This window comes from Ovis aries, chromosome 9 (genome assembly GCF_016772045.2).
Source record: "Ovis aries strain OAR_USU_Benz2616 breed Rambouillet chromosome 9, ARS-UI_Ramb_v3.0, whole genome shotgun sequence".
NCBI lineage: Eukaryota > Metazoa > Chordata > Mammalia > Artiodactyla > Bovidae > Ovis > Ovis aries.
This window is the reverse complement of record NC_056062.1, coordinates 45,605,594-45,620,287: the sequence shown is the minus strand read 5'-3', so window position 1 is coordinate 45,620,287 and position 14,694 is coordinate 45,605,594. Positions and strand designations below refer to the sequence as shown.

At 36.6% G+C, this 14,694-nt stretch overlaps 1 protein-coding gene across 2 annotated transcripts in view; it reads right to left on the bottom strand.

Annotated features, from left to right (window-relative positions):
- The window catches only part of C9H8orf34 (chromosome 9 C8orf34 homolog), a 336,866-nt gene that overhangs the window by 82,504 nt on the left and 239,668 nt on the right, over window positions 1–14,694 (bottom strand). For both annotated transcript variants that reach the window (XM_027973026.3, XM_042254288.2), the window contains exon 9: window positions 6,762–6,847. In XM_027973026.3, coding sequence (XP_027828827.1) covers window positions 6,762–6,847 — 86 coding nt within the window. The remainder of the gene's footprint in view (window positions 1–6,761; window positions 6,848–14,694) is intronic.

Below are 14,694 nucleotides of genomic sequence, written 5' to 3'. Positions count from 1 at the left end.
TACACACTGAGGAAACCAGAACTGAAAGAGACATGTGTACCCCAATGTTCATCGCAGCACTGTTTACAATAGCCAGGACATGGAAGCAACCTAGATGTCCATCAGCAGATGTATGGATAAGAAAGCTGTGGTACATATACATAATGGGGTATTACTCAGCCATTAAAAAGAATACATTTGAATCAGTTCTAATGAGGAGGATGAAACTGGAGCCTATTATACAGAGTGAAATAAGCCAGAAAGAAAAATACCAATACAGTATACTATTGCATATATATGGAATTTAGAAAGATGGTAAAGATGATCCTATATGCGAGACAGCAAAAGAGACACAGATGTAAAGAAGAGACTTTTGGACTCTGTGGGAGAAGGTGAGGGTGGGATGATTTGAGAGAATAGCATTGAAACATGTATATTATCATATGTGAAATACATCACCAGTCCAGGTTCAATGCATGAGACAGCGTGCTCAGGGCTGATGCATTGGGATGACCCTGAGGGATGGGATAGGGAGGGAGGTGGGAGGGGGGTTCAGGATGGGGAACACATGTACACCCATGGCTGATTCATGTCCATGTATGGCAAAACCCACTACAATATTGTAAAGTAATTAGCCTCCAATTAAAACAAATAAATTAATTTTTAAAAAAAGAATATGAAGATTTGCTAAAACAACAACAACAAAAAAAACCATGGAACAACTCAATAATGGACAAATAGTTCAATGGGCATAACAGAATTTTTAGGTCCAAACCCATAAGAGCTTAGTTTTTGATAAAACAGTACCACAAATTTATGTTGAAAGAACAGACAATATAGAGATGGTGATGACTCACTGTACAAAGAAAAATAAAATATGATCTCTATTTAACCTCAAATACAATGACAGACTCAAAATGAATCAGAGAAATAAATGTGGAAGATAAGATTATCAAGTTAACAGAAGACAATGTAAAGGAAAAATTTTTGTTATTTAGAGGTAAAACCTAAATAGATTAGGAACAACAGAGGGTGTATGCCACTGCCATTCTCATTCACCATTGCTTATAAGGTTTCACTGTATACAAAAAGAAATAAAACGATCAGTATAAAATTTTGAAAAGAAAAAAAAAACAATTTGAGCAAGATAATCTCCTATGGCTCTCTCTCTTGGAGTTTACTTGCACACCTTCACACAATATGGATTTCTAAAAAAATAACAATTAACATTTGTAAAAGGCTTGGCAATGGTTTTCCATTTTGTTCTGTTCTTGTTTTAGTTCAGTTCTTCCTGGTTATTGGTGCAATTTAGTGAGATCTACAGTGTGGTGAGGTGTGAAGTGCGCCAGAATATTTGAAAGTTTACATATCCATCATATTTACATATCTGACCATATTTACATATCCAACCATATTTATAGTTGCTAAGTAGAAAGGATCCTTCTAAATAGCCCAATTCTAGTAGCACCCCACTCCAGTACTCTTGCCTGGAAAATCCCATGGATGGAGGAGCCTGGTGGGCTACAGTCCATGGAGTTGCTAAGAGTCAGACACGACTGAGTGACTTCACTTTGATTTTTCACTTTCATGCACTGGAGAAGGAAATGGCAACTTACTCCAGTGTTCTCGCCTGGAGAATCCCAGGGATGGAGGAGCCTGGTGGGCTGCTGTCTATGGGGTCGCACAGAGTTGGACATGATTTAGTGATAGAAGAGCAGCATAATAAGCTACTTGGAACAATAAATATTGTGAAAACAGGATGGACCTAGAGACTGTCATACAGAGTGAAGTAAGTCAGAAACAGAAAAACAAACTTTGTATATTAACACATACACATAGGATCTAGAAAAACAGTATAGCTGATCTTATTTGTGAAGCAGAAATAGAGACAAAGACGTAGAGAACAAACATATGGACACCTGTGCATGTTAAGGGTGGCACGGGATGAATTGGGAGATTGTATTGACATATATACACTATTGATACTATGTATAAAATAGATAACTAATGAGAACCTACTGTATAGAACAGGGAACTCTACTCAATGTTCTGTGGTGATCTAAATGAGAAGGAAATCCAAAAAAAGAGGGGAAATATGTATAGATACATATAACTGATTCATTCTGCTATACAGCAGAAATTAACACCACATTAAAAACCAACTATACTCTAATTAAAAAAAAAAACACCTTAGTGTTTAATGCTTGGAGAGGTGCACTTCATTTTTAAAGTGCTCTGAGTACACTGCTTATTATCAACTATTGGCGGGCACATACATGTAACTATGTTGCTCTGTCGATTCCAGAGCAATTTTTTCTAAGTATTAATTAAAGCGATTTTCAAAATACAAGCTATGAATTGTTTGAGCTTTCCTGAATCACATGGAAAGAAAAATGATGTCTATTCCAGAGCATTATTTCTAACTATTAATATAAATGATTTTCAAGATACAAGCTATGAATTTTTTGAGCTTTTTTGAAATCACATGGAAAGTAAAATGAGTCTCTAAATTTGTCAAATGTTAGTTTATTTCCTCATTTGAGAGAAGAAACTGAAGAACAGAAAGATCAAGTAATTTTGTCAAAATCTAACAGTCTCTGGCACCACTTGTACTTGAAACTTAGCCCCTGTGGTCCATGGGGGCTGCCGGTAAGAACCTAGAGATCTGTAGGGTTTGTCAATGATGTTTAACTTCATTTAATGACTTCCTGTCATTATTTATACTTTTGCTGTTTGTGTCACAACAGGTTTTATTAAAGCACAAAGTTACACCTGCTCATAGAAATATTTGTTTATTGAGCCAAGTTCAATGCGGATGCATAGTTGACATAAAAATCACATTAGCACTTTGGATCTAGCGAGCTGAATAACTTAAGTAGAAAAGAATGTACTGAACCAGACGGCATATTTTGGAATTTGTTGATTAGGTCTCTAACATCTGAATGTGAAGAATGCAGGATATAAGAAGTTCAAGGAAGGAGCTTAAGCTTAATGAATACCTTTTTTCCCCAGTGAATGCAAGTAACTATAATCAACATATTACTAATTTCCTTGTTTAATTTTCTAAAAAAATTTAAGTCCCAACAATACTCAGTTATAATGTAAATGTGACTGTTGAAGGATATATTATCTGTAGATCAGCGGACTGGAGTAGTTTTGATAGAATTCAAAAGTGTGTGTGTGTGTGTGTGTGTGTGTGTGTGTGCTCAGTCGCTCAGTCAGCCAGTTCTTTGCAACCTCTGGACTGTGGCCCACCAGGCTCCTCTGTTCATGGAATTTTCCAGGCAAGAATATTGAAGTGGGTTGCCATTTCCTTCTCCATATCTATATATACATGTGTATGTATATATATATATATATATATATATATATATATATGTAATGGGCCAGTAGTTAATACCTGTTTGCATCTAGTTTTATATTGAGCATGGTAGAGAACACAAGAAACTCTCAAGAAGCATATAATACAATTGATGAGAGAACAAACACACAAGAAGTAATTCAAGAACAATCAGGGGCTGGAAGCAAGAAAACATTTAAGTTTTGCTGTTGTCGTGTCCTGGCTATTGTAGATAGTCTTGCAATGAACATTGGGGTGCATGTGTCTTTTTGAATTATGATTTTCTCTGGGTATATGCCCAGTAGTGGGATTGCTGGGTCATATGGTAGTTCTAGTTTTAGTTTTATAAGGAACCTCCACTCTGTTCTCCATAGTGATTGTATCAATTTGCATTCCTACCAACAGTACAAGAGTATTCCCTTTTCTTCACATTCTCTCCAGAATTTATTGTTTATTTTTTGTACAATTTATTTTAGATTTTTGATGATGGCCATTCTGACTGGTGTGAGATGATACCTCACTGCAATTTTGATTTGCATTTCTCTAATAATTAGTGATGCTGAACATCTTTTCATGTCTCTGTTTGTCAACTGTATGTCTTCTATAATCACAACACGGAAGCAACCTAAATGTCCATCGACAGAGGAATGGATAAAGTCGTGAAATATATATATATATATATATGTATATATATATATATATATACAATAGACTATTACTCAGTTATAAAAGGAACAAAATTGGGTCATTTCTTAAGACATGGATGGACATAGAGACTGCCATGCAGAGTGAAGTAAGTCAGGAAAACATATATTAATGCATATATGTGGAATCTGAAAAAACTGGTATAGACGATCTTATTTACAAAGCAGAAATAGAGACATAGATGTAAAGAACAAAAGTATGGATAACCGGGGGAAAGGGGGATGGGATGAATTACGAGATTGGGATTGACATATATACACTATTAAAAAAAGAAAAAAGAAGAAAACATTGCTTGTGGACTGGACTTCAGAGAGACTTGACATCATCTTAGCACATAGAATCTGAATAGGCAGATGAAAAGAGACAGAAATTTCTATGAGTCAAAGAAGAATGGCTTAAGTAAATGGACACTTGTAAGAAGAGCAAAGAGGAGAAACCAGGTTGACTCTAAAAACCAACGGCGTGTCCGCTAATGGCCAACTCAGGGCCCCTAAGTTGCCAGTGACACAGTGCACACCTTTCACTGTCAAGTCTTAATGTCTGTCATGAGAGGCTTTCATCTTATCAGCACTAGGAAAGAGCTGAGTGTGTAGAAACTATTACCTTCTTTTTAGCATTGTGCTACACTGGCCCTGGTTTATGTTCCTATGATACCTTATTTTTTAACATTGATTTACATGTTTTTAATATGTGACATATAAAAAGCATATTTAAAATATACATGCAAAATAATATATATGTTACAAAGCACAATGATAAAATAAACACCCCAAATCCACCACCTGACTTAAGAATTAGAACATTTCTAATAACCTTCACATACCTATGAATTCCTTCCTAATCCCATCTCTTTTCTTCCCCTACCCCCGAGAATAGTCACCATTTCAAGTTTTTCGTTCTCTTCTTTCAGTATAATTGTACCACTTAAAGTATGTTTTCCTAAAGAGCATACTACTTAGATTTATTAGTTTTGAGCCTTAGAAAAATGACATTCTATGACTGCTTTTGTTCAATCAATATGTTTTTTATAGACAAATTTTATTTTATTGAGATATGTATTTTTACAAGTCCTTTTTTAAAACAAATATGATGCTTTTAAGATTCATTCAGTTGTGAGTTGCAACCTACTCACACAAGATTGGAAGGCCCAAATGCCACTTCAAATGGGTGGCTTAAAGTCAGTGTTTATATTATATTTATATCATGGAAACCAGCAATCTCTACAAACCAGGGCTTTTCATTTCCAGACAGTTGTTAACATTTACCAGCATACCACTTATATCATCCATCCTGAGTGTAGCTGACATGCATTCAGTTTCCCACAGTATAACAATTCCACAGTTTATCCATTTTCCGGTCCACCATCATACTAACAAATTTGCTTACATTTCATGGCACATGAGACTTGCTTTCTAACATATTTATCCAGAAGTGAAGTCTCTGGGCTTCACTCAGATTTTAGGATAATGGAAAACTATTTCCAAAATTGTTTATGCCCCAGCTGTTGTATGATTTTCTTTTTGTCTCTGTCTTCACCAGCACTTGATTTTGTCAGATTTCTCAGTGTCACATAAAAAGTCATAAAACAGCATCTCTCAAGGGCCTTACTTTTCCTTGGCTACTAGAGTAAAACATTTTTCATATGCTCATTGGCCATTTGTGTTTCCTCTTCTGTGAAATATCTATGGCTTATTTTTCTATTGGTTTGCTGATTCTTTGTTTATTAAATTATAGATATACTTTACATTTTTTGAATATTAATCTTTGATCAGTGACAAATATAGTTTCCTATTTTGTAGCTTATCAACCTCTTTTTTCCTGCCATTTTTTGATGAATAAGAATTCTTAACACTCTATAATTGAGCTTTTTTAATGTTTAGGAATTTTTGCATCTTGTTTAAGATGTCCTTCTCTAGCCAGGTGTAAGGAAAATGTTTTCCCATGGTTTCTCTTCTAATTATTACAACTGAATGTATGGACTGCTTCCTGCTAGAACAATGAATGATGAAACAGTAATATATCTTACATGCCACTGTAGTGGCATTACATGTACTTATATATTCAGCAAACATCTTGAAGTGCCCTGGCATGAACTTAATATGCTAAGCCAAGGAGCTTGAATTTTGTTCTATAGAAAATAGAATAAAAAATAAATAAATTTTATTTTTTATTTAAATAAATAAATAAAATTTATGTTTAGAAATATAATGAACCGAATGGGGTGAGATTGTACAAGGAAAGTCTATTTATGGAGCTCTTACACTAGATGGAGAAGGGCAAAGGCATAGACTAGGCAGTCTTGGGGGAAACGAGACTGGCTTGGTGACAATGACATGATTTGAGTTCAATTTAATATAGGGCTGAGAGAGGTGAAAGTAAATCAAGTCTGACATTGACATTTCTTCCCGGAAGACTGAAAGGATCCTCAAAATGAGAATGGTAGTAGGTGATGTAAGTTTCAAAACCAAGTTGGAATTAGTGACAAACTCTGAGAGTAGAAAATGTAGTCACCCTGTACCTTAAACAAGCACAGGAATTAAGAGGCTGCTTCTCACACTTCTTTTTCTCCTTTGCCCTTAGCTTCCTGACACACAAAACCTGCAGGAGTGGTGGGCAGATGACTGACAGCTATGGTGATTTGGTGTAAGAAAAAAAGATGCTCGGTTTAGTTTTCTTTTTAAAGACATCTTTAAGTGACACTAAAATCACAATATATCTTGTTGGATTTAAAACTCACCCAAAGACTCTGGGACTATTTCATCTGGAGATTGAAGTATTTGTGAAGTCTCTTCTGTCCTTTCTGCCAGGTTGTCTCCTTGAAGCCTAAATGATGAAAAACAGTTATTGAAATCTCCAGTAATGCTGACTTGTGAAATGTGAGCTATGTGTTATCGGGAAAATGACTATGAACTTCTAGATTCTAAAATCAGGCATGCTTCTTCCAAGTAGAAATAAAGCTTTACTGAAATCCTTGTCATATAGTGTTTTTGCTTTTCTGACCTTTAAGGAAAAGGCTTTCATCTTTTCTCCTGTATCCATGGGAAGATTAGTCTAGGTAGAATCTGCTTTTCTTCTTAGTCTGACTGAGGAAGGTTCATAAGCAAATGTTTTCACGGACACTGCAATGGGGAAGTGAGTGGAAGAAAAGCAAGCATCTGACATAGCGTGCTCACCTGACTTCTGGGTCCAGGGGCCTGAGAAGGTTTCCATGGTTACACAGAGGTTCATCAAATACAGTTTTCCAAATCAATAAAATCTGAGCTTAAAGACCTGCAGGTCAAAATCTGTTTCATCAGGGGGCATGAAGATTCAATACGTGGATGGCCCAGGGTTCTCAAAGACACTGGGTCTTCAGGAGAGGAAGACTGCATGGGGACTTTCATGACAATAGATTTCTGAGCTTCTATATCCTCACCTCTGTAGTGAGGTTAGTCTGGGCTTAGTTATACTGTGAAAGCACTCTATCAAAAGAGGTAAGGCTCATCAATAAATGTGGGAACTCTGACCTAAGTAAGCAGAATAAGCTCTGCTAACATTGGAGGACAGTATATCAAATAATCCAGAGGTTGGAGGTTTCTGCCAGTGTCCTTACTTTTTTCTTGCATTTCCTGATGCTGAGTACCCTCATAGAGTATTAATGAAAACATGACATATACTAATAATATTTTTAAAAATGCAAACTCAAATACAATCCATAACTGTATCAGAATTTTTCATAGTTAAAATCTTCAACTCTTTTATATCTTTATTTGTATATATCAGACTAGAATCCAATAATGTATATGCATGACTCTCCTTTTGTATAAGTATAAATTTTGTGCATTATATTTTTATTGTTACAATAATTTTAAACATTTGTGTATGTATTATACATTTATTACTGTTGGTGGTGGTTAGTGACTCAGTCATGTCTGACTCTTTTGTGATCCCATAGACTATAGCCCTTGAGGCTCCTCTGTCCATGAATTCTCCAGGCAAGAATACTAGAGTGGGTTGCCATTCCCTTCTCCAGGGCATCTTCCCAACCCAGGGATGGGGACCGAACCCACGTCTCCTGCATTGGCAGGTGAATTCTTTACCACTGAGCCACCTGAAAAGCCCCATGATACATTTATATTTACATATTATCTTCTATACACAAAGTCACTATATTATATAAGCTAGGTAAATAATTGCCAAGAGTAATTTGCTCATAGTCATATAAAACTTTTCAGTCAAAAATCTTACACTTCTAATTAAGTTTTAATTTTTACTCTAAAAAAAAAAGCATCATTTAAGTGACTGATTTAGCTACATACTTCTCAAATCTTCCCAGCTCTTTCTTTTTATTTTGTTTACTTCTAATAATTGGGGTAAATATTTTACTCATCGGCAACATCAAATATTCTTTCTTCATCAAAATTATCAAAGAGAGAATGTATGTAGGTATACAAGACATTGAAGTGTGTAAATAAAGATTACTATTAAAAATTGACAATCAGTTCCAAGACATTTGGGTATTTACCATTAGGTTAAAAACCTAAATGAGGACACCCCTCTCAGTCCAGTGGTTATGACGGCACACTTCCAACACAGAAGACATGGGTTCAATCCCTGGTTGGGGAACTAAGATGGTATACCTAAATGGAAAATAAATCTCCAATAAAGGTAGAATGAAACAAGAAATCAAACCTAAGTTGCAATTTCTTTTTATTCATTGCAAGCTTCAATAAAAACAAATACTTGTTTAGTATTTATCAGTATGCTCAATAACAACCCAAATGTTTTGGCAATGTAAAGAAATAGGAACTGTCCTTGATTTCATGGAGTTCTCAATTTAGCTGAGTTGAAAAGAAAAATGGCCAGGATAACCACCAACAAATTGGGTGGCCTTGAAGGTGCCTCATCGTTGTCCAAACTGTGCCCTCCAGACACCTTTGGAGTTGAATTTGCCGTGACTTGGCATCAACCCATTGAAGAATGCCTCTGAGCCCCACTATCCTTGAGTGGTCTGCCAATGTTTCCCAAGCTGAAATCCACACAGCACTACTTCTGTAAGAGCTTAATAGGTGCTATGCAAACAAGGGTTGTGTGGGCAAGTCCGGGAAATACAGTTGCAATAAAAGTTAAATCACTTTTTTTTACATTACAAGAGTTGTACTCATACCCTCAAACATTTTCTCTTTGCTTTCTGAAACTCTCCTTCCATATTAAGCACTTTCTATATTCTCAGCCTCTAAACACAATGTTTCTTGCTCCTCCTGTCATAAGGAAAGCCCTTTTCTCATCTAAGAATAGGACATCCCTTTTTCCTCTAAGAATATTATAGTACCTCCTCTTCAAAGAAGGCTGTGTAGCCCCTCAACCTCAGCTAACAGAGGAATATAAAGATTAATCTGTTTTCTCTCTGCCTGGGAAGACTTTGATCAGGCTCAAAATTTTCTTCTTCAACTCAAGTATCACTATTATCTTAAATGAAATTTGTGTTCACGTATATGTACTGACTAATTTCAAAGTCCCTCAGTCTCAAATCTGGAGTCTTTCCATTTCACCCTTCCCCAGCCCAAGGACAGATAATTCAATTGCTTTGTCAGAAATCTTAAAATCTAGTGTTCTGTTCTCTGATAACAAACTCACTTCCTTTAGGTGCTTTCACAAACTCATCTTTCTTATTTATTTAGTTTTGACTGCACTGGGTCTTTGCTGCAGGGGGTAGGCTTTCTCTAATTGCTGCTCACAGGCTTAGTTGCTCCACAGCATGTGGGACCTTAGTTTCCTGACCAGGGACTGAACCTGCGTCCCCCACGTTGAACCTGCGTCCCCCACGTTGAACGATAGATTCTTAACCACTGGGCCACCAGGGAAGTTCCTCTACTTCCTCTTCAATCAAATACATATCTTCATCTTCTCTCAGTTCTCTCCGGGTTTTGCTCCTCTCCTGATTTCCTTCCTGCCCTACTCAGAGGGGACCTATTGTCCCCTCAATCCCCATGCACCCACATCTTTTAGTCATTACTGCCAACCAGACCCTAATCCTGTATTAACCTGTCATTTTCGTTTACATAGTAGCTGAAAACTACTGGTAAGTATTATGACACTCTAGGACTGACGAGTACAAACAAATCAATAGTTCTCAACTTTAAATTTCAGCTTGTTGGTAGTTTTTCTTCCATTCCTTTCAAAGTCTTCAAAAATATCACCTCTCTTTTGTGTCCAAAAAATTATGTAATCAAAAATAAAGACCTTCTACTCCCACTCACACAGCACCTGCAGAAGTATCTTTACCCTGACCTGTATTCACCACCTTCTGAATTCACAAAGGGTGACAGACCCTGTTCCCTGTCCAAGGCTTAGATCATCCATGAGGCTGGTGATTTGGGTCCCATCATCTCATCTGCCTCTTGGATCTTCATTTATTTTACTTACCACCACTCATTGTATTCATCTCTATGGCTCATTTCCCACAGCACAGAAATAAGCTCACTTCTCTTTCAACCTTAAAAAAACAAACAAAACAACATCCCTCCCATAATTATCTAAAACATCTACCTATTGCTTTTTCTAGCTCATTATTCTTTGAGTCAAACTCCTTAAAAATGCTTCCATCAATGCCTTTTTAAAAAAATCAAAGTATAACATAAGACATCCTACTAGTTTCGAGTGTACATTATAGTGATTATATATATATACACATAAATATATTTATCAGTCAGTCAGTCAGTTCAGGCACGTCTGACTCTTTGCAACCCCATGAACTACAGCACGCCACGCCTCCCTGTCCATCACCAACTCCCAGAGTTTACTCAAACTCATGTCCGTTGAGTTTCTCCTCCCACCTTCAATATTTCCCAGCATCAGGGTCTTTGCCAGTGAGTCACTGCTTCGCATCAGGTGGCCAAAGTATTGGAGTTTCAGCTTCAGCATCAGTCCTTCCAATGAACAGTAAGGACTGATTTCCTTTAGGATGGACTGGTTGGATCTCTTTGCAGTCCAAGGGGCTCCCAAGAATCTTCTCCAATACCACAGTTCAAAAGCATCGATTCTTCAGCACTCAGTTTCTTTACAGAAAGCTGAAATATGTGTGTGTGTATATATACACACACACATATACATTCTGAAATGGTCACTAAGAGTAGTTACCATCTGCCTCCAAGCAAAGTTATTACAATATTATTGACCATATTCCTTATGCTCTATTTTGTATCCCCATGACTTACTTCTTTCATAACTGGATGTTGATACCTCTTAATCTCTTTCACTTATTTTGGCTGCCCCTCAACCTCCCTCCCCTCTAGCAACCAACAGTGTGATCTCTGCATCCATGAGTCTGTTTCTGTTTTATTTGTTCCTGTTTTGTTTTCTAGATTCTACGTATGAACATGTGAGTTGTCCCATATCTCGGCTATTATAAATTGCAAATAATGCTGCGATGAATATATGGGTGCAAATATCTTCCTGAGTTAGTGTTTTTGTCGCATTTCCAGAGAAATACTCAGAAGTGGAATTGTTGGATCACATGTTAGTTCTATTTTTAATTTTTTGAGGAACCTCTGTGCTGTTTTGTATAGCAGTCACACCAACTTACATTCCTACCAACAGGGCACGAGGATTCCCTCTTCTCTGTATCCTTTCCAGAACCTGTTATTTTTTGTGTTTTTGATAATAGCTGTTCTGACAACTGTGAGGTACTGTCTCATTGCAGTTTTGATTTCCATTTCCTTGATAACGAGTGATGTTGAGCATCTTTCCATGTGCCTGTTGGCCATCTACATGTTTTCTTTAAAAAAAAAAAAAAAAAGTTCTATTCAGGGTCTCTGCCTATTTTTTAATCCAGCTTTTTAAGTTTTTAAATTTTGAGTTGCACAAGCTCTTCACATATTTTAGATATTAACTCTCCACCAATGCCTCTACTTCCACAGTTTTAATTCACCCCTCAATCTATTTTAATTTGGTTTGTCCTGCTGCCATTCTGAGATGATTGGCTGACACTAAGACTGCCCGATCTTCTACTTGCCACACACAGAGGAAAACTTCCTGATCTTGTTTTTATTTTACTTTCATTTCTACTTTGTGTGAACACTCTTTTCTCAGTCTGGACCATCTCCCTGAATCAGTTCACCCACTCTTATGGTTTAACTACATGTAAGGTGGTTTTTCAAAAATTTCTCTTGAGTTTTCAGCCTGAGATTGGTATAACCAAATACTAATTGGACATTTTAATTGAACTAACCAGAAACATCTCAAAGCAAATTGTCCAAAGAAAACTCTTCTGCATCATTCTCTGCCTTGTATGACACATGGCTAATCAATCTCATTCTTATTAATTACATTTCCTAAAGGAATTTCCTGAATCCAGCACTTCTTTATTCTACTACTACAATCATGCTGCTCATCTTGACTTGCTTGGATTATTACATAGTTTCTTTGATGTTATTTATACACAGAAACTGTCCTTCAAAAATTCATTTTCCATATGGCTACCAGAAAATTCCAAACAAATCCTCATGCTTTATTATTTTCATGCTTTAAATATTTCGGTGCAAGGGATTTTAACACGAGTATTCTTAAGGGACCCATAAACAGGTTTCAGGGGAATCACTGTAATTCACAATAAATGGAATAAAAAGTTTTTGGTGGATGTGCCCTTTTTTGGACAGGGAGATAGTAACCTCAACCAGATGCTCAAAACTAATCTTCAACTCAAAAGACTTTAAGAACTACCATTTTTACTGGAGACTCTTGTGCAAAATGAGTAATGGTTTCCTTACCAAATCATTCAAATCTCTCTATTGCACGATCCCTACCTGTGTCTGCAACTTCACCTTCTTGGATATTTCACTGTGGATTTTATACTCCATAAACTCCAAACTGCTTTTACTTTTGTGCTGATATTTTATTAAGCCTCTCTGGCTTATAATTATCTCTGGCAGAATTTACGTTGCCCTCATTTACTATTTGGCTTAATCCTAGGTTTTAATTACAGATTCTCCTTTTTTGCAGAAGTTTTTCTTCCAGAAGTCTTAGTACCTATGCAAATCTTTACCACAGTTCTTACTTTACTATGTTTTGTTTGCTTTGATGTCTATCAACACACACCAAGTGTCTTATAGGTGAGTTTTATTTTTCATATTTTTATGTCTCTAAAGCCTAGTTCATATTGAGCTTGATACATTGCAAACTCTGAGAGATTTCTTAAGGTACTTTTTAGTGATGAGCTCACCTTGGAGAAAAGGAAAGGAAAAGGGGACCCAATCTATGTATAAGGAGTTTTCTACAGAATACCTGAGTATATTTACATTCTCTTGAAAAGAGGTAAGAATTATCCTGCATTTCTTACCCTGGTTCACCCTAATACAGAATGTAAACCAGAGGCTTACGTGCAATCCAATTTATGGTCTGGGGTGGGGGCAGGAGTGAGGAGCACAGAGTGACACATAAAAGAGAAAGGTGTGTTATTGAGTCACACCCTTTACCAGTGGTTGCTGCTCAATCCCACAAGAATTCTAACGATCCTTGTGAAACATGTCCACTAGAAGAATGAAAGCATAGAGCATTTATCCATAGGCTCCTGGTCAAGGGTGGTCCCTGATCATTGATCTCCCTGATCTTTTCAGTTGTGCATATATTAGTTTAGAATGATTCTCATTCGTCATCCCAGGGCAGGAAATGAGATGTAAAAAATACCAGTGAAATTGAGATGCTAAAGTCTGCACATGCACAAAGCTGGCTCCAACAGTTAGAAGAAGCATATGTCAAAACAGTTGCTAATAAACTTTGGGGCATTTTAAGTGAGGTACAAGCAGAGGTGACAAAGATAGCAAATGTGTTTGGGTTTCAAACAAATGAATCAGATCTCATTTTAACTGGACTGACCAATATGACTTGGCTAGGAAAAACCTCCAAGTTTATGAGTCAACAGTCACCTTCCATTGACTCAGTCTTAATGGTGAATAAGCCAATGAAAGATAGCATCCTCAGAGACTACTGTAGTGCATATCACAGCCTATCATAGTACCAGGCACATGTACGTGATCAATAGACATTGTTAAGTAAATGTTGCTGAAAAGTCCCTATGTCTTACCAGATAGACTTAAGGAAGATGGACCAGTCAAGAGGAAACATATGGAAGCTCACTCAGGAGACTGGTGGCTGTAGCAGTGATTCAAATTTTGCTTGCTTGGTAATGTTTTGAGATCCAGCTGATTCCAATGTCTTGCTTTGTAAGAAGAAACAAGGAAAAAAAATCCAGGGCCAAGTAGCTGTCTAGTCCTAGTCCAAAATGTTGGTTAAAACACACCACCACCAGCCATATGCATTTTGGGGGCAAGGTTTGAATAGTGTAAGCAGTGGGAGGATAGTGATGAGTGCTACTTCTTTTTTATACTTTTTTTTTTTTTAATCCAAAACACTCAATATTTTTCTTTTTTAAAACCCTCTGGTACCATCAGTTCAGTTGAACCATGTGATGTGATAAGACTCAAATAAGTGTATTCTTAATTTTTCACATTTGTCCTAGAAGACATTCAGTCATCTTTCTGTTTTTATGCCATCATGTTATGTATTCTATACTTCAATCTTCCCTTAATACTTTCTGGAAGAAAGCAGTGTCTAACTAAAGAATAAAGAAAGAAAGAAAGTAAAGTCACTCAGTCGTGTCCAACTCTTTACCACACTGTGAATTGCAGCCTACC